We start from the raw sequence: 19834 nt of genomic DNA on the forward strand, positions 1-19834 counted from the left end.
ATATAAATAAAATAAAATACATATTATTGGTTCTGACACAGTAAAGAAACATCCCCCTTTGGCGGAACTTTGAACTTCTTTTTTTTTGAACTTGAATAAATAATATAATATTTATGTGAAGTGTTTTTTCCAAAAACTAGTTCAACCCTCTGCATTACAAATGAATTACTATATAAGCAATTTAAATACATAATTTATGATATATATTATGTACATGAACTAGTAGAATATCATTAGAAATATAGCATAGACTGACAGGTCTGTCATTCCGTCTTCGCTCGGAATCGTTTTTCGCAGGTATGCAATGATTTATTATTGAGTTCAAATTAATACCTCCATTACAATGGACTACATGACCTACTTATTGCAGAGGTACACTCAACTATAATACAACAGAGCGACTCCTCGATTTATTGTATATACCTAGCTAAGTGTTATTAATATTGCAGAATGATGATTTCTAATTAATATTGAATAAGTTAATTTGCATTTTAAGGCAATTAATTATATTTTATTATTTTGACGAAAAATTCGTGTACTGTGATTTAAAATGTAATTTGAACATGTAAAGATCGTGTTAATAATTTGTTGTATATAATGTCGAAATGACAAAATGTTGTTCACTTGTTCCACAGAATAATTAATTACATTTATTATAGGTAGAAAATATATACGCATCAACAGCTTCGAGGTTATTAGCGTTACTAAAGACTAATGACTAATGAGTAACGACTACCTATAACTTAATATAATATTGAAACAAGTTACGAAATAAAGACAATTATAAAATTGGTACAGATTAGATATTGTTCAGTAAAAAGTTATACGACAAATTATATTATGTACCTACCTAATTCCGATAAATGGAATAATTTTATGAGTAGTTTTATATTTTAGGTAGGTACGGAATACGGATTATGGACGAATGCATAATTTATTTCGAATAAATAATGTTACTAAATTGTAACAAAAAATAAAAATAATTTAGATTAAGTACTTACGTATAATAAATTTAATTTTTGAAAAGTATTTATTACAACACTATGCCGTGTTGTTGTATTTGTACTGTTGCTAAGATCGAAAAGGGTTTTTCTGTGTATTATATTATGCGGGTAGCGATCACACAGTGTCTATAATTCTCTAAACAATATATTACAAAAAAGTCGTAATTGTCATGAATTACGATCGTTTATCTTTACGATGTAATACCGCCCACTATTCTATTCACGATCCTATTATTAATCAGCTTTATCTATTCTTCGCTTGATTTCTTAAATCTTCCGATTACATTGAATAATAACAACCAAACACAATATCAGAATCATAACAACAGTCATCTTCACTCGAACCAAAATGTCTCTCTTATTTAACTACCATTCAAAACCTCTCTCCGTCTCCTTAAGAGGACGTCACACCCGTATGTGTTGTCTCTGTCTTATAAGTTCGTAAAAATAAGTAAAATAGTAAATTTATGTTCAGCAGATCACGTTTAGCTCCGTTATTGTTAGTTTAGTTAATTATAGTGAATCGACCTATTGTGAAACTTGATGGTAAGAACATTATCAGTGTTCATATTTTGTTTTTTTATGATTATTCAGTTTTAAAGTGAGTTATGAGTATTTTTAATTTACGCTATATGATATACGCATAACTTGCTAAAAATTTGAAGTATCGTGTGTAAAATATGCGGGTGTGGCGTCCTCTTAAAGGCTGAATATAAAAATGTTAGTTAAAAAATCACCTGTTGCTGTGAAAGCGTGAAAATACTATATTATACACTTATAATATTATATACATTTTATAGTTTATTTTTACCTATTGTGTCCTATATACTAATTATATCATATATATATTTATTTCATACGTGATTTATGTTTCAGAGTCGTTTTCTTCTACACGACACTAAAAACGCCATTAAAACTGATCAACCAAATAATCTTTGGTGGATACCGCTTACGTTCACGACATCGTCAAAATTGGATTTTTCGGTAACAAAACCAAGCTATTGGCTTAAGCCCGAAGAATTCATGATGATAACCGAAACAGGGATACCTTCCAATGATTGGGTGTTATTCAACATAAACGAAACTGGATTTTATAGAGTGAATTATGATTCAAAAAATTGGAACATGTTAATCGAATACTTAACCGATCCAGAGATGTATTCTAATATTGGTAAGCATAGATAGTGTTTATTTTGTCTCTGCAAATACCAAGTAATGACCGCTGTTTGTATTAATTCCAGGAACGATTAACCGAGCACAGTTGATAGATGACGCAATGTCTTTATCGAGGGCTGGATATTTGAGTTACCAAACCTCTCTCGATTTAACTAAATACCTTTACCACGAGACTGAGTATGTGCCGTGGAAATCGGCGTATAGGTCTTTTACCTATTTACATCAAATGCTCATTAAAACGTCCATTTACGACAAATTAAAAGTAACTAAATAAATTACATCAACTATATTGCTAATTAATTATATTATTAAGATAACTGCAAAATTGAAAAAAATATGCTCGAACGATGCATTATTATAATTTAGTGTGTTGAATTACAATATGTATAATCATTACTCATCATAAGTCATAGGTACTACCTATATAAAATCGTAACCAATCAGTGGCGTACGCAGGGGTACTGTGTAGGATTCCAGGGTTCTGACCCCCTGAGATTTCTTTCTTTTACAAAAAAATCGTATTTATACACAAATCAATACACAGAGTCGATCAATTGTTGGTAAATTTTAATAGATATAAATTAAATTGTTAAATATGACAAAGACGTCGATAATCATAGTTACAGATTTTTGGCTGATTTAGAACATATAGCTAAACGTCTACCATAATCGTCGTATGGTGTACCTATCATCAACAGTGTTGGGAAAAGATAACAAAAAAATCATCTGAATAAGATAAAATATAACATCATTTTTTTTTATTTAGATAAAGATAAAAATACACAGACATTTATCTAGATAAAAAAAATAGATAATTTTTTTTAAATTATATTATAAATGATGTAATTTATTAGTAATTACTAATTAGATAATATTTATTAATTAATAAATCCTTAATGTCATTTCTCAACTAAAATAATATATAATTTAAATTTTTAATACAACTTGAGTTCTCTAGCTGTAAATGATCATCAGGTGTCCGGGTTAAGCACTCGAGTGTTCTAAATGTAGATTAAATTTGAGATTAACTATAACTTGTTACAACCAATTATTTAAAAACGGTTAAGAAAAAAATATTGTGAATTATTTACTCAGGTAAAACCCTAACCGCACTAAAATTCTGCGTACGCTATACTGTAACCAATCATTGTTTAAAACCATGCAGATATTACGACGTGGTATATTAATATAATAGTGTTGTGTAGTTGTGTTGTCGTCGTGTTTATAGTTTTTATATATTACTAAAATAATAACATGTACATTCAAAAAAATTGATTTAAATTTTATTGTTTACAGGCATACGTGTTACACTTGATATCCCCAATGTATAAAATAACCGGGTTCGCAGATAATCCGAGAGACGATCAATTGGTCATTTACAAAAGATCCAACTTGTTATCGTGCGCGTGTGAGTTGGGACACACCGATTGTGTTCGAAATGCAGTGGCTCAGTTTCAAAATTGGAAATCGAACCCTCAACCGGAAAAGAACAACCCGTAAAGAATTTATTTCTTTCCATTTATATTAGAATAATATTACATTATGTTTTAGTTTCGATTTACCGATAAATTTTGATGGATTGCGCAATGCATGTTACATTATTATTTATGTTTATTTTTTTTTTATCATTTAATTTTTATCTTTTATAGGATTTCGCCGAATCTAAAAGCAATTATATACTGTACGGCCATCAGCTATGGAAGCGAAGAAGAATGGGATTTCGCGTGGAAAATGTATAAAATGACCACGGTGGCTTCTGAAAAAGATTTATTGCTGGACGCTTTGGGCTGTAGCAGAGAAACGTGGATTTTGGCCAGGTAATTTATGGGCAACTGACGCATTTATATTATGCATGCCATGCGCACGCATCAATATCGATGTATAGTATAGTGTACTTACTATTTTATACCCATAAAATATGTATATTGTATATAGTCACGAAAAAGGTTCTAAAAAAAAAAAAAAAACGCAACATAATTTTATAATCTATAGCCTCCCTAATCCCTTAAACGTCGTAAATTGCCCGTTTGTCGGTAATAAATTCTCGGACCTGCTACACATACGTCGTGTGCGAGGGAAACAGTGCGAAGTGCGTTAAATTATGCTAACTGTTCGTTTTTTTATCAAAGTTATAACTATGTTTTTGGGCTGGTACAACTTACATTTTCTAACCAATTTTCAGTTTTCGTAGAGCTTTGTGTATTAATTCCATGTTCAATATTCAATAAAAACAAAAAAAAAACCATAATATATATCATTATTATTATTATCTATGTATTTTTCGTCTACAAGAAAAATCTACAAAGTCACAACTAGGGCTAAAATGTTGGGGGGGGGGGGAGTTGTAACCCCACCGGATATTACATGAAAAATAACAGGGGGAGCGTTGGACGCATATATATAACGGCATATGTATATTCACGTATAAATATAAAAAAATTATACAAAATCAAACCAATATTAATTTAGGTATAGGTACTCAAGTTTCATTTTTCTCAATATAGTAATATACTGTTTGTATATTATAGTTCAGTGTATAGATATTAGGTATAGTGTAAAACTATGCACAATAATTGTACCAATGTATCGACATAGATCGTTTAATTAAAAACAAATACAGCCATACAGCGAATGATGTATTTACCATATTTTATCATAGGCAATATAAAATAATTATATAAACTTTAAATAAAAATTAAATAATTAAATGTAAAATATAAGAATTACAGTTGAATTTTAAAAGGTTTATTAATATTTTAGAAAACAATTGAATAATTTATTTTGGAGGTGCTAATCCCCTCTATCTTCCCCTCCTAGTTGCGCTTATGAAAATCTATGAATCATAAATATGTTTTTGTTACCTAATAAGTATAAGTAACTATGACAACAAAAACCTCACAAAAAATCGGTCAGAAACAAAAACGTGTATCCAGCTCAAAAACATATTAAGTATAATATTATAATGATATGTTGAAAAATAATGAATTAAATTAAATTCCTAACAAAATGTTACTAGATATTTTTCCACTGTACTATACGCCCGAAAGCATATCTATGGTTCCTCAATTTTTCTTGCCGAGGAAAAATATCTAGTATTATATTATAATATAAATAATATCAGAGGCGTAATTAAAATTGAATATTAAAGTATCGCTAATGACCATTTATGTTTGCCAAAAACTAATAATCCACCAGCCCCCCCCCCCCCCCCCATTAACCCAAACCAAATTGCTAATCACGCCACTGAATATAATATATAATGCCGACGGTTAAAAATGTCGTGTTGCAGATTTCTCAGTTATGCCTTGCAAAACAATTCTTCCATTAGGAATCAAGACATTAGCAAAGTATTTTACGCTTTGACCAATAAAGTGGCCGGGCAAGAAGTGGCGTGGAATTATGTGCGCGACAACTGGCGCAATCTCAAATCGACGTAAGTATCGAAACACTTATTATATTGATACCTATTTGGCATAAACGATAAAATTCGACACGTTGACGGACATGACTGCAGTCGAAATAGGTAATTATGCACACGACTGTAATATTATTATTATTGGTGGTCACTCCGATTGTGTGTCCGTATAGAATTTTTAGAGGGTTTTTAGAATTTGTTATTTGATTCTTTCGCCCAAAATGTTACTATTGTTAATAACTCAAAATAGGACATTAGATAATTTACAATTTGCAGGCGAAGCCACAAGAAACGCAACTGCTCTATATAGCAGTTATGCCATTTTACGACTTTTAAATATACCTACCATCTATATAAATAATTGTTGTAGCATCGTCGTGTTGCGACCAGTGCCGGATTTAGAACAGGTGCCGCCCTATAGGCCTTTTTAAATATGCCGCCTCCACCCCAAAAAAGAATAATATCTCATCTTTATAGCTCACATTACGAAAACATTTATTACGTGTTACTGATATTTTCAGTGACATTTATTTTACATTACGATTACAGTTACACATAATTAATGCATACAATATTTAGGGGGTACATGATTTTTTTTTCAATTTTTCCTAAAAAAATTGCCGGCCTGGCCGTAAAACCGGCCCTGATTACGACTTATATTAATTTATTATGACTGCTATGTACAATACGGTGACTGTCCGCCAACGTGTTAATAATCACACTGAACACGATATTATACTTAAATTGTGTACCTTTCTGTTCAGTTTTGCGGCGGGATTTTCCACGATGAGCGAGATCATTAAATCGGCCACATACCATTTCAACACTAAAAACGACCTGATCCAAGTACGGAATAATATTAATGCGTTGCGCATTTAACAATAATATGTCGAACGGCTTTAAACTTAGTCTACAACAATACCATATTTGTCTATATAATAAAACATATGAACCGCGATATTTATTTCAGCTGTGGCAGTTTTACAAAGACGAATACGATCATTTGGGTTCGGCTAGAAGAAGCGTATTGCAATCGATCGAAAACGCCGAAGCAAACGTGAATTGGATGGAGAGAAATTTTAAAACGATTAGCAAATGGCTGCAAAACACCACGACTCTATACTTATCCCAATTCACCAACGAAGTGGATTAGACATATTATAGTAACAATTTACGGCGGGATGTAAATATTATCTATTATGTTAAGTAGAATAGGTGGTACTACCGATTAAGCTAAAATTATTTTTCGACACTTTTGTGTCATTTTCGCTAAAGATTGTCTTGTAAAGACTGTTTTTATTTTTTTTTTAAACTACCTACTGCTAAATATTATGACTTGGTGTTATCTTTATTATTATCATAATTTTTTTTTTTTTTTTTATGGCAATGTATGTTCAATTTCAACAGTATTTTTTATATATTTATTTTAAGTTAACAGTATTTACGTTGTACCTAAAAATATTTAATAATACAATTTTACTTTATAATATCGTATAATATACCTAAATTTGAAAATATAGAACATCATTACTTCCTGATTAATCATATAGGTACTACACTACAACATTTATGATGTGTTAAACAATTAATGTTCATCTAGCCTGTATGTACCTACTCTATGTACAATAATGTCGAGTGTTCTCATATTTTAATGAAAAACTGTTAATTATATTTAAATATCACAACTATTATTCAATTGAAGTTTTTACTAACCTAAAACTGAAAATTGAAATTCTTTATATAAAATATAAACTGGATTTAGGTTTAGATTTAAAAATACCTAGGTATAATCACTAGACATGCATATTAAGATTGATTTAACAATATATGTTTATTATTCATTTTGGATAAAAGTGAATTCGTAATGATGTTTATTGTTTTCATTATAGAAAATAACTACTATAGCAACAGTAAATAAATAATGAGGATACCAAGCCCGGATTAAGGTAATTTTGGGACTGGGGCCAAATAATAATAATATATCCATTATCCATTTGTTATAGAAAACGTACTACCCAGAGGCCCACTATTGTTCGATATCTGTTGTGGGCCTGTTTCCTCCCCCCCCCCCCCTTAAACCGTATGTGGAGTATATATATTTCATAATATAATGATTTTAAAATAACCAAAATAAACCAACGAAAAGATATTATTATTTTTAGTTTAAGTTGGTTTTACTTTGGTTGATCTTAAACTTATAAATGTATTAACATTTGTAAGTAAGTATATATATTATATATAGTACACTAGTACACAGTAATAAAGTATACCTACTATTATGCTACTATGGAAATGTCAAATGGAACATCAATTGTAAATTATGTTTGGATGTGATTATGTGAAATTAAATAATTATCAAAATGGACAAAACCTGAGTTATTAAAATTTACCTACATGGCTACATGTAAATATGAGTCCAATTTATTTTTGTTGTTAAGAATCATTATCAGAAGAAAACTATAACATATTTTAAGCTTTTGGTTGTAGAAAATCAGTCATTGACTTATATAGATGACAATTTATACTTAAGTTATAAAGACCTATGCATTCTTAAAAAACTGTTTTTATTTGAAAAAAATTAAGTAAATCAATATTTTTTTTTCTTAAAGTAATTTTAGTTAACAATCTAATGATCAATTGTCAAGTTTTATACAATTATACACTTATAAATTATAATACAGTATTAAAAATTATTAAATTAAATTAAAAATAAAAATATAAAGAATTTATGACAAAAATAATTTGTGTTTTTAATTTATGAAAAACAAACACTTTTAATTAATATAAAATAATATAGTGTACACCATAAATGCCATGATGTATGAAATGATATAAAAACGATTAGAGCGTTGACTCTACTTTAGTTTTTGGCTTGTTGAAAAAAAATTCACGTTCCTTTTGTAAACAAATATCTCATTATATAAGAAGTCAAATATATTGTAAAAAATTATTTAAATATTATCCTATTAATGGTATCAATAATTTTAATTTCTATGAACGATTGTTATAAAAAAAAATAATTAAAATTCAATACACTACTGACAACCAATATTGCTTAAATATTTTTTGTTCATAGTATAACCCAAAATTAAGATGTTGAAATGTCATTTCCAGAATCATTCTGCAAATTTTGACTTAACATAAAAATTAACATGTGTAAATTTGGAGCTTCTGTCCGAAGTAAATCCTCCAATGGATCCTAAAAATTTAAAAATACTATATTAAATAATTGATTAAAAAAAAAATGTACTAATTTAAAATTAAATAAGGGATGATAACGTATTTGAATAATTGATAAAAAAATTACCTCCACTGTATGTTCGGCGTTCATATAATATGGAGCTAGAGCAATATGTTTTTCCATTTGAAAGCATACATTTAAATTCACTATTTTAAAATCTTTTTCAACTTCATCTTCATTTAAATATTTAAAAATAAATCCTTCTTCACGTTTATCAAACAACTAGAAAAAAATAATTTTTCGTAAAATATTATCAACTTGTTTTACTATTGTCTATGTATTATGTTTACCACTCCAGTGTGGAGAGCATTATAAAAATCTGCCATGTACATGTCAAACAATTGTAACATTCTTAAAACTGATGGAGACTCTGCTATATCCTCGATTCTGCTGGTGTCAAACTTTATATGCCTAAATTGTTTTTAATTTACTTTAAGTCTCCATATTATACTAATTTATTCAATTTAATATTATATATTTATCAACTTTACAGTAATGTAATTTAAACAATGTCATATGAGAATTCCCTTTTAATTAATGTGTCTGTCTATATAATTAAACACAGTTTCAAGTATAACATTGTTTAAATTAATTAATTTTCAGTAGTGTTAAAAATTGAAATATTGTATTATTTTACAACTAAGACATTAAACAAGTTGTACTTCACATACCTCAGCATTAGTCTGGACAATCTATCTAACCAGTATATATTTACTGACATTAAACCATTATAAAAAACACTTTGAGGCATAATTGTCCAAATAGGCCATATGGTTGGTTTCAAATTTTCTAAAACAGATACCTAAAAGTATTTAAGTTGGCAAGTTAATTAATGTATATAATACACTATATTATTAATTTACAAAAAACTTACTTTTTCAAAAAATGTATAAACTGTATGTTTTAACTGTTCTTCTTGAGGATAATTATAAATACAAATTGAGCACCAATGTGATATATATTTAGTCAAACATTTTACTACTTCAAATTCTGTTTCTTCTCTTAACTCTTCACCAAATAATGTACAGTTTTTATTTGATCTGGTTTGTTTTGAATTAAAATACTATATAAACATTATTAATCAATGCAATTGTTCTATGTATTAAAAGGAATAATGGCTGTCATATAGTATGCGGTCTACTGGTGAATTTACGAGTATAGTATGCGATCTACCGGTGAATTTACAAATATAGTATGCGGTCTACCGAAAATAAATAGATTAAAAACTATATCATAATATTATAGTATAATTATTGCAGTAGTAATACCTAGTAAAAAATTAATAATTAAAAATTTGTTTGTCAAAAAAATTATTGTCAATGAATATAAATAAATATAATATAATATGTTAAACAAAAATTCCCACCATATCTCTCAAAAATGCATTAAATAAATCCGATTTATTTATTCCTCGCCACCATGTTTCCTTGAGATAACTGCAATAATATTTGGACTGCATTATTTGGTTGATTCGTCACTACTAATAATTAAATAAAAATCTTTTCCCACATTTCGAGTGTATAAACTATAAATTGTGGTGTCGCGCAATAAATAACGTACTGAGCTATTGAGCCCATACTTTCACAAAATGTCAAAGTATTGTTATCTGTGTATAACGCAATAAAGATAAAGTGTTGACCAAAAAAAAGAGTGTAAGATAAACTTAGGCCTATGTAAAACCGGCCGGTCGCAGGTAGACCTAATCCTACAGCGGCCAGTAGAACACGTTTGCCAGTAGACCGCATACTATATGACAGCCGGAATAATATTATTAATTTGAGAAAAAAATACACAACATATGAGATTCCTCAATTCCTCAAATTAGTGAAAGTTTGGTAAGAATATTTTAAGTAAAAAATGATACATAAATATAATAGACCTTTGAAAAAATCAGAAAAATAAAATCTCAGGATAATAAAGCAATTTTAAATAATACCAAATATTACATTTAGAGTGTGAAATAAAATGAACAGGTAATTTATAACGATTAGGGATCTCAGATAATAATTAATCATTTACTTTCTAATTTAAAAAAAGAGAATCAAATAAATTCACTTAAAACCCTAATATTAACTATAAATAATGTTAATTACGGCTATTAGAAATAATGAACTTAATGTTAACAAATAAAATCAGTATTAGACTTACCAAATTACAAAGAAGATTAGTCAAGGAATTAATTACCATTCGATAAATCAATTCATCTCCAGTAATGAATATTGCATACAATTTTTCTAAAAAACTATTTTTTAATTCTAAACATAAAAATAAAACTAATAAGTATACAATTTAAAATAATATCTCCGCAATACAACCTTCTTCTGAAGTGAATGTTAGGTATTCGAAAAGTTCATAAATCACACGACTATTTTCTATTCCATCCCATGAGATAATGTATTGGAATATGAAAATATTAACTGCTGCCAAACCTCGATGTGCAAATTTTTGAAATTCCAAAATTTCATGTAAGAATTTTGATTTTTGTGTAGATTTTACATTAACTTCATTACTTAAAAAGACTAATAACATTTTACAAATTAATATGTGTTAAGTTGAAGCAATACTTTAATTACTTTGATCTAGACTATGGTATAAATTATTTGAAAATCTTTGTTGTAAATTCAATTTTTTGTCATTGTTCATAAGTAATTTACACCAACCACTCACGCTACCCAAAAGTGTCAAGGTGTTATTAGAAGAACATTCTTTTATGAATGATTTTGCTAATTCTTCAGTACTGAAAACATACAAATTATTACAATTTAAGGTTAAAGTTTAAAAAATACATACAATAATATGTTAGTGAATACAAAGCAGACAATTTAAGAAAAACATATTTTAATAAACATATTACAGCGAGTACCGCTTAATGTGATTACATTGGTTCAGGCCAATATGATTCCATGAAACATCTTTTTTTTCAATATAATATTTGGTTTGGAATTTTCATTATTGATTCCAATAAACAGTTGATTCTATAAACCAGTGATCACATTAAGCGGAACTCACTGTATATAATATTATTATGATTCTTTACCTTGGAAATTCAAATTTGTTATTTACGTCCACAAACTGAATTTTATTATAAAATGTATATGAGGACTTTCTTTCCTAAAATAAAATAAATGATACAAATAATTTTAAATTTGTATTTAATTTAAAATATGTTTGATAAATATTAAATATACATATTCTATGAGTTGCTGAGTATGTGTAGACTGAGGATGTATATTCATTAATTCTTTTCGAACACTACGTAAACCACAAGCAAGCTCTTTACAAAATGTATTGTTACAATCAAAAAGTCCTTTTTGTCGTGTATTGTTCATTAAATTAGGGTTTTCAAAGAAACTAAAAATGGAAAAAATGTTTATTAAATAATTAAATAGTATTGGTTTTTAATTATTTATTATTACGTCAGTAATTTGTTCAGATATGGTTCAGACTTTGAACCCTCTATAATATTCTTACAGCATGTTATCATCCACTTTTGAACATCATCATATTTTGTCAAACAATAAATAATTCCAGCTACTGGTTGACTCTAGTACAACAAAATTATATTTAAATAAATCGCATTACATGTTTTAATAGTAATATCATAAAATTAAAAATATATTTACTCACTAAATTTTGATAATTACAGAGATGAAATAAGACTTTATAATACTTATCAATTATATCCATATTAGTTAATTTTTCTTCAACCACATCTATACAATTGTACAACAATATAATGTTTATTTTAGTATAAAAATGTAAAAATATGAAATATCAATAATTTATGACACAAAATCAATATATCATATTAAAAAATTAGGATAAATTAAAAGCGCTTAATTATTTATAATTAAGATATATATGTATATATAATATAGTTTAATACTTACAAAGTATCCAGTATAATATACATTGAGCTTTTGTTGCATCGTTAACATTTTGGCGATAAGCTGATAATGCCCAAACTATAAGTTCTTCACAAATATCATGGGGAATTGATGGCTCTTCTGGTACTAGTGTTAAAAGTATTCGTCTAAAATTTTGTACACCTAAAATAATACTATCAATTATAAAAATACCTATTTTTTAAAATTCTTAAACTTAGTCAATCTAATTTTTAAATTATATAACTATAACAATTTATTTATATTTTAGTCAAGTACATACATTAATATATTTTACATAATTTATTTATTCAGTTCAGCCTTAACGTGCATCATGAATACACGTCATACGTCATATTATTCTCGCTCACTATTTTATAATATGGACAAATTTATACATTTAATTATGGATCACTTATATAAGACTAATACTAGTTTTCATTCATAGTTTACCATTTGTCATCTTCGCACATACAAGATCATCATAACAAACCTACTTCATTCCACCTTAATTGTTGACATTGGTAAAGCTCTGGCTGAATCAAGACATTCAATTAAACATGTATACAAGACTAAAAACAAATATAAATGTCTCTTTCCACTATTCTTTGTAGAGGGTTTTCTGCAAGATAATGGATAAGTATACCAAAGACCGTAACAGTCCCACCATATGTGCCCTAGCACCAAGGATCACACTGCCAACTTAAAGGATGCCCAGCATTCAGGTCAGCTATTAAAAATATCACTTCAGCGATCCCTGATTCTTAATCCTTATTCCCATACTTAACCCAAAATCAAAACATATACAGAAGCTACTAACAATCAAAATTCTCATACAGAACATACTTCCGATACTTCTCTTTCACATTTAATTGCAACTCTAAACTTTTTTATCAGTCCACTATTCCCTTTCTTTTTTCACTTTTAAAGATACTTATCATCAAAATATTTATCTCTCATTAATATATTTTTGGTCAACACTCAATCATAAAAATTGTATTCATTACTACTACCAATTGTTTTTTCTCATTAATATCATTTGAATATTGAAAAATTAATCACCTAATTTTTTTATTGTTTTTTTTTGTTTTTAAATATTTATATCTTGTTTTTATAACTTTCATTTCTTAAATTTTGCTAATTATGTGATATGTAATATTTCAAACTTCAGGCTGTTTAGCTGTTATAACCTATTGTTTAAATAATATAATTGACAAATTTTGAGCTATGATAGTTTATGCTAGACACTATAATAAATTAAAAAATAATAATAATACATAATATATGATACGGTTTTAATACTTGTGTACTTACTTAAATCAACAGTACACAATAATTGACAAACAATAATCATCTCTTCATGAATTAATCCATTGTGTTGGACGATATCTTTAAAATCATTTAGATAATTACTAAATAATATATTAGTTGATAACTTGTTTCTTTCTAAAATAAATACAAAAAGTTGCAGTTTATGCACTAACAATACGTATTATGTTTAGATTAAAAATGTATAAGTAATTACCAATTACTAATTATATAAGTACACAAAATAAATATTATAATGATTACAAGGATATCCCAATTATAAACAACTACCTAAAAGGAATCAACAAATTATGATACTTTATTTTCTGTAAGTTGTAATTTTGAAGTGAAAGAAGTCACTTAGTCTTGAACACAAAAAATATTGTAAATGTAATCTGATTTAGGATATAATAGTACACCTTGTAGGTACATATTGCTTTAAATGAATTACATTTATCACACAATGAAGTGAAAGTAAAAAGAAAACAATTAGTTGCGTTTAAGTTAGGTAGTAGATCAAACTTACCAATACTTTGCGACAATTCTTTGAAAAACATACTACGGTCATAGTAATATTCCTCTTCTTGACCACTCATTATTGTGAGTTATACTATATGAAGTTATACTATAAGAAGTTACACTATATGAAGTAAAACAATTTAAATATTAGATAAATAAGTAGTAGTAATCACTGTCATGGTAGTAATGTGGTACATTCGCCATTAAAATTATTGTTTTTCCATCGTAAATTCAACGGTTGAAGTTGCTATTAGATTATTCATTAAAGTTACAACTTTGAACTTATAACTTACAAGCCCACAGCAGGCTAACAATTAATAACAAATTAAAAATAACAAAATCAAACACGAAGGCGCGAACTCATTGGTCTATAGATAATACCATAGATAGCTGAAAACCGACGACTACAACAGATGAACAGACAACAGAGGAAAGATGAAAAGAAATATAATAATCAAATATAACGAATTTTCGTTATCAAATTTATCAATATTATCTCTACGCGCGAATACCGTGTTAGCGGTAAACTGGTAACCGAATCGTTTGTTTTTCGTTCTCGAAATTCTCCCACTTTTTCACTTACTTATCGTTCGATTCGTTTGGTACTTCGGTGCTTATGGTGCTTACTAATCTGGTTCTTTAACGCTCGCCAGTCACCTCATTTTATTATTTTTAACGATTTGACTAGTTTTTATTGAATATATTATTATTTTTGAAGTTTCCTAAAATATTACTTTACATAGGTAATACCGTTCGAATTCCTACCTTTTACACGAGTTGTGACGAACATAACACTGAGTGAATGTTATCATCTAAAAAATATCATTGAAATGATATAAAAAGAATAACATATTATTAAGTACATTCAAGATTCTACGTTCAGACCTAGTATTTGAAGAACTAGTCTACGGGTATAATTGTTATAAACTAATATTACTGTCTCATACATTTTATTGATCTCCATATATTTTAGTGTTACTGTTCTATAGTTACACATAAACAATGAGTTACGGCGATTCTGAAGCTAAAATGAATCTTTCTGCTCTGCAAAGAGTAGATCCATATGTTGATAGTATCGTACAGACGGCGGGACACGTCGCTCTGTATTCGTTCAATGCAGAGGCAAATGCATGGCAAAAAACCAATGTAGAAGGGACTTTACACGTGTATACGCGATCTGCTGAACCTTTGCACAGTATTATGATAATGAATAGATTAAATACAAACAATTTGATGGAACCGATTGAAAACGGCCTAGATCTACAACTTCAAGAGCCATTTTTACTGTACAGAAACTGTAGTGGTTCTATTTATGGTATTTGGTTTTATGACAAAGAAGAATGTGCCAAAATTTCTAATATACTGAAATCATTGATCAAAAGTTTGATAGTAAAACAAAACGATAAAATTAACAAACAAGAAACTGGTTCCACAAAAAGTATCGATCTCGTTTCAATGCTGAGTAGGGCACAAGAGGATTATAGGTAATTATTCAATTTAGACTTGACCCATAGGTGTTATACATACAATGTATCAACTATTTATTTTTTAACTTTAAAGAAAACACTTTAAAACATAAAAATGGATTACTGGAATGTATTATTTTTATGCAGTTATCTAGTCTAATTACCATTTATTTTAAATTTAGAATACTTAAAATCCAAAGAATTAAGTAAAATCTTAACTTTGGTAGTGCAATTATTAAAAATTGTACCTAGACAAAAATTAAGAAAAAAAATTTTTGTGATAATTCTAACTACCTATAGTAATTTTGAGCTCAAAATGTCGCATTTTTCATGGAAAGAACCTAATTTAAATTAAATTGATGTACCCGGTGATTCTTTTATCATTGACCCTTAATTATTTCATAAATTAAGTGTTTTTGAAAAACATGCTACCTAGTTGTTAAAAAATATTTTTAAAGTTTTTACTTTTTTCATTGACAACATACAGTTTTAAAGTAGAATATTTTTTAAGTATTTCGATACATAAAAATCAAATTTAGGAAGAGTAGTTTTTGAATTATAAGTATAGATGAGCGGAATAGTGGACAAACATTTAACGGGGTAACTGCGTACCATTTCACTTTGCAAATTTTAAATACTTGTAAGTTGAGCTCGGATTTAAATGTATTTATGAAACAAAATATGTGCTATAAAAAACTCAAAATATTTATTTTACTAATATGATTTATTTATTAATATTTTGGGGAAAAAAGCATTTAATGCTTTACAGTTTACCGGCTTTTACCATGTAAGGGGTACCATAAGATACAAATATAATAATACATTATCATGAAATACTACATCAAGCCATAGTATACTCATAGAAATATTAATTTGAAAAGTACAATCATATACTAACTACAAATTATCTAAATATGTAGGAAAAAACAGAATTATTGAGAAATATGTAAAACATGTATTTATGGAAAAATATCTAGGAGTGTAAAATCAAATATATTTACATATAAATCCAAGCCCTACTTATAAGTTATAATTTCTGTTCCTAAATTCAATTTATATGTACCGAAATAGGTACTGAGAAATATGAAATTAAAACTGTTTATATATTTTACAAATGTTGTTTTTTAACAACTAGACACCATTTAAACATTTTTTTTCCAAAACATTTATACTTTTTGAAATTATATAAGTGTTCAATGATAAAAGATTTGCTCAGTATAATATATTTCCATTTTCATATCGGTTAGGTATTTCATGAAGCTATTATTTCGATCGGAAAATGGCATGGCATGTCAATGATAATCCCCTTACATATTTTTACACAAACAATTTATGCAGTCCATATATTTTCCAATATTTGATATAAATATTAAACAAACTATAAATTATAATAATATATTGTGTTGATTTAATAGGGCCAATAAGACCAGCTCAAAAGGATCTGAAACACCATCCAAAAAAGTTGAAGAAACTGCTCCTCCTCAATGTGTTATGGATTTTTTTGCACAAGCAGGAAGTGGGAAAAATTTCTCTGAAGGATTACCATCATTATCAAGTTATGCAAACACACAAAGTACACAAACTCCAGCTTTAAAAACAGGATCTAATGAATCTATGTTGCACAAGTTGATGGCCAGTCCAATTCATACAGTAGAACAAATCGAAATGCAACAAAGGTCAGCAACACCTAGAACAGATATCTTGGTCGCAACTCATACTGAACAAACTAAGACATGTTCATTCAATAACATAAAGCCCAGAAGTTTAATAAATCAGTTAAATCAACAAGATGAAGATGATATTTCCCATGCTAATCGCAATGGATATCATCGACCGAAAGATATTAAAGATAATTCATTTAGTACATCATTGATTGAAAATTTTCTTAATCAAAGCGATCTATCAGAAAAATCAAATATAGTTATGGGTAAATACTTATTATAAATTTGTATTAACTTCTATTAATTTTAAATAAATGAATATTATATTTATATTTATTTAAATATATTTAAAAAACTTTTTTTAAATGTTTCATTTTTGTAATAATTATTTGATGATTAAAAAAAAAAATACTTTTATGTTCTAGGTGCATGTATGCCATTAGAATCACAACTTGATTCAGATGAGCTAATGCCACCTACTAGGTTCATATTGGATGACATTGAAGATGAATTAGTTACCTCTTCAGTAAATGCAATGTCAATAACAGAACCTAAACACCGGGAACCAACATCTAATAAATCTAATAATAAACTGGAACCATTAACAAAGAATCAGTTATTACAAGCTTTTGAATACTTATTAAAAAATGATCCAGATTTTATGGTTAAAATTCATGAAGGTTATGTCAAGTCATTATTACGGAATTAAGATTATCTATTTGGATTCCATTACTTTAGTACAAGTATGACTATTTCTTTTTGACATTTTGACAAAAATTGCATTATTTTTTGAACAACATATATATTTTTTTCCAACCAATAATAGTTTTTAATTGCTACATAAATAATAAAATAAAATAATAAAAACAAAAACTATTCCCTATTTTATTTTGTGAATTGAAACTATTTTATTATATACAATGTACATTCTGGCAGTATCTGAGCAATTCGGAACAAATGCATGTATAGATTGAACGTTTTGATTTATATTTTGAAAATTGTAGGTATTTCAAAGTATTATTTTCATTATCAATAATTATTAATTACTCTTAATAGTATTTCAATTTTTCGACTGAAAAAACAATACAATTATCATTACCAACGGACATATATTTATACTCTTCATTAATATAGCTGTTTGGTATATTAATAATTGTACTTAACTATTTTATTTTTATTTTTTTTAAATAAATACTCTTCTGGTTTATTTTTATGCCGATTTATTATTTGTTTTATTTAATAAAAAAATCGGTAACTTCATTGTTATTTATTACAATTAAAACTATTCTTCAAAATTAGACATCTGTATTTTAATTATGTATAATGCTTAGATTATTTTGTAATATGAAGACCCTGTTAAAATTAAGCTTTAAATTATTAATATAAATTACAAATTTAACACAGCTGTGTATTAAGTTTTAATGTTGATACTGTTAATAATGTATGAAAATGTATTGATGCAATTTCACCAATTTAAATATATTAAAAAAATAAAGTAATGGAATTTTAGTTTTTCTCCAAATAATAATATACAAATACATTATAAAAAAATTATTATTATAATTTCTTTTAGAAACCTAAATCATTTTCAAATGGTTTCAAATTCATTGTCCTTTGTATTTAAAATATTTTACAAATTTATTGTAAATAGCATAGTAGCCATCTACCTTTAACTTAGCTCCAAACTGAGATACTATTTTAGAAGATCTGTTGTATAAAATCTTATATTGGCAATTACATTATCAATTTATTATATAATTTATTTTAATATATGTTGTCTATTACTTTAAATGTATGTATATACATTTAGATCATTCCTTAGTCATTTGTACGCTCCATTTACTATTTGTGATTGTTCATCACTGTCTGTGGCCAGTTTAAATAAAGCCACACTACAGAATTCTGTGGCCACACTAGGTACTAGTAGAGAGCCTAGATAATAAAATGAATAAATAATACATTTATATATAAAGGCTCTCTAGGTACCAGTATAAAGGATAATATTATCAATAATAAATCCTTTATTCTATGGTATAACTGTAGCATTTAAGATTTTAATTGATCATAATAACAATTCTACATTAGTTTTAAAAATTATACAATTTCTTTTTATAATATCCTTATACCTTAATTGAATCAATTGAAATGTAACACATTATA

General features: G+C 27.3%; 3 protein-coding genes across 8 annotated transcripts in view; 2 read left to right on the top strand and 1 right to left on the bottom strand.

Annotated features, from left to right (window-relative positions):
• LOC132938258 (aminopeptidase N-like) overlaps positions 1 to 8232 on the top strand; it is a 29468-nt gene extending 21236 nt beyond the window's left edge. For 3 of the 4 annotated variants that reach the window (XM_061004988.1, XM_061004987.1, XM_061004989.1), the window contains 7 exons: positions 1881 to 2175; positions 2246 to 2442; positions 3477 to 3676; positions 3830 to 3997; positions 5470 to 5613; positions 6360 to 6441; positions 6566 to 8232. In XM_061004988.1, the coding sequence (XP_060860971.1) occupies positions 1881 to 2175; positions 2246 to 2442; positions 3477 to 3676; positions 3830 to 3997; positions 5470 to 5613; positions 6360 to 6441; positions 6566 to 6748 (1269 nt within the window). In that variant the 3' untranslated portion in view covers positions 6749 to 8232. The remainder of the gene's footprint in view (positions 1 to 1880; positions 2176 to 2245; positions 2443 to 3476; positions 3677 to 3829; positions 3998 to 5469; positions 5614 to 6359; positions 6442 to 6565) is intronic. The other variant, XM_061004990.1, reaches the window with a different exon arrangement.
• Positions 8145 to 14969, bottom strand: LOC132938260 (uncharacterized). 2 transcript variants are annotated; one of them, XM_061004992.1, is made up of 16 exons: positions 14721 to 14969; positions 14555 to 14653; positions 14035 to 14166; positions 12727 to 12885; positions 12464 to 12549; positions 12253 to 12380; positions 12025 to 12187; positions 11874 to 11947; positions 11410 to 11573; positions 11152 to 11355; positions 10985 to 11091; positions 9711 to 9899; positions 9508 to 9638; positions 9127 to 9247; positions 8903 to 9058; positions 8145 to 8794 (listed from the first exon to the last, which is right to left on the bottom strand). In XM_061004992.1, exons 2-16 carry the CDS (start codon positions 14622 to 14624, stop codon positions 8684 to 8686), a joined length of 1995 nt encoding a protein of 664 aa, XP_060860975.1. In that variant the 5' UTR covers positions 14625 to 14653; positions 14721 to 14969; the 3' UTR covers positions 8145 to 8683. The 2 variants fall into 2 exon arrangements, with proteins under 2 accessions (XP_060860975.1, XP_060860974.1); XM_061004991.1 differs by having other exon boundaries at positions 14555 to 14969.
• Positions 14970 to 15135: 166 nt separating this feature from the next.
• On the top strand, positions 15136 to 19442 carry LOC132939446 (mRNA-decapping enzyme 1B). Of its 2 annotated transcripts, XM_061006615.1 has the most exons (4): positions 15136 to 15458; positions 15521 to 16031; positions 17429 to 17940; positions 18100 to 19442. In XM_061006615.1, the coding sequence occupies exons 2-4, from the start codon at positions 15550 to 15552 to the stop codon at positions 18381 to 18383; spliced, it is 1278 nt and encodes a 425-aa protein (XP_060862598.1). In that variant the 5' UTR covers positions 15136 to 15458; positions 15521 to 15549; the 3' UTR covers positions 18384 to 19442. The 2 variants fall into 2 exon arrangements, with proteins under 2 accessions (XP_060862598.1, XP_060862597.1); XM_061006614.1 differs by having other exon boundaries at positions 15136 to 16031.
• The last annotated feature ends 392 nt before the right edge of the window (positions 19443 to 19834 follow it).

This window comes from Metopolophium dirhodum, chromosome 2, assembly GCF_019925205.1.
Source record: "Metopolophium dirhodum isolate CAU chromosome 2, ASM1992520v1, whole genome shotgun sequence".
NCBI classification, from domain to species: domain Eukaryota; kingdom Metazoa; phylum Arthropoda; class Insecta; order Hemiptera; family Aphididae; genus Metopolophium; species Metopolophium dirhodum.

Bases quoted from the DNA above. Each gene is read 5' to 3' on its own strand.
- LOC132938260 (XM_061004992.1), bottom strand. From the start codon at position 14,624: ATGAGTGGTCAAGAAGAGGAATATTACTATGACCGTAGTATGTTTTTC. The intron at 14,167-14,554 runs GTAAGTTTGATC...TATTTATTTTAG, and splicing joins AGAATTGTCGCAAAGTATTG to AAAGAAACAAGTTATCAACT. The intron at 11,574-11,873 runs GTAAAGAATCAT...GTATGTTTTCAG, and splicing joins AACAAATTTGAATTTCCAAG to TACTGAAGAATTAGCAAAAT.
- LOC132939446 (XM_061006614.1), top strand. From the start codon at position 15,550: ATGAGTTACGGCGATTCTGAAGCTAAAATGAATCTTTCTGCTCTGCAA. The intron at 16,032-17,428 runs GTAATTATTCAA...TTGATTTAATAG, and splicing joins AGGGCACAAGAGGATTATAG to GGCCAATAAGACCAGCTCAA. The intron at 17,941-18,099 runs GTAAATACTTAT...TTTATGTTCTAG, and splicing joins AAAATCAAATATAGTTATGG to GTGCATGTATGCCATTAGAA.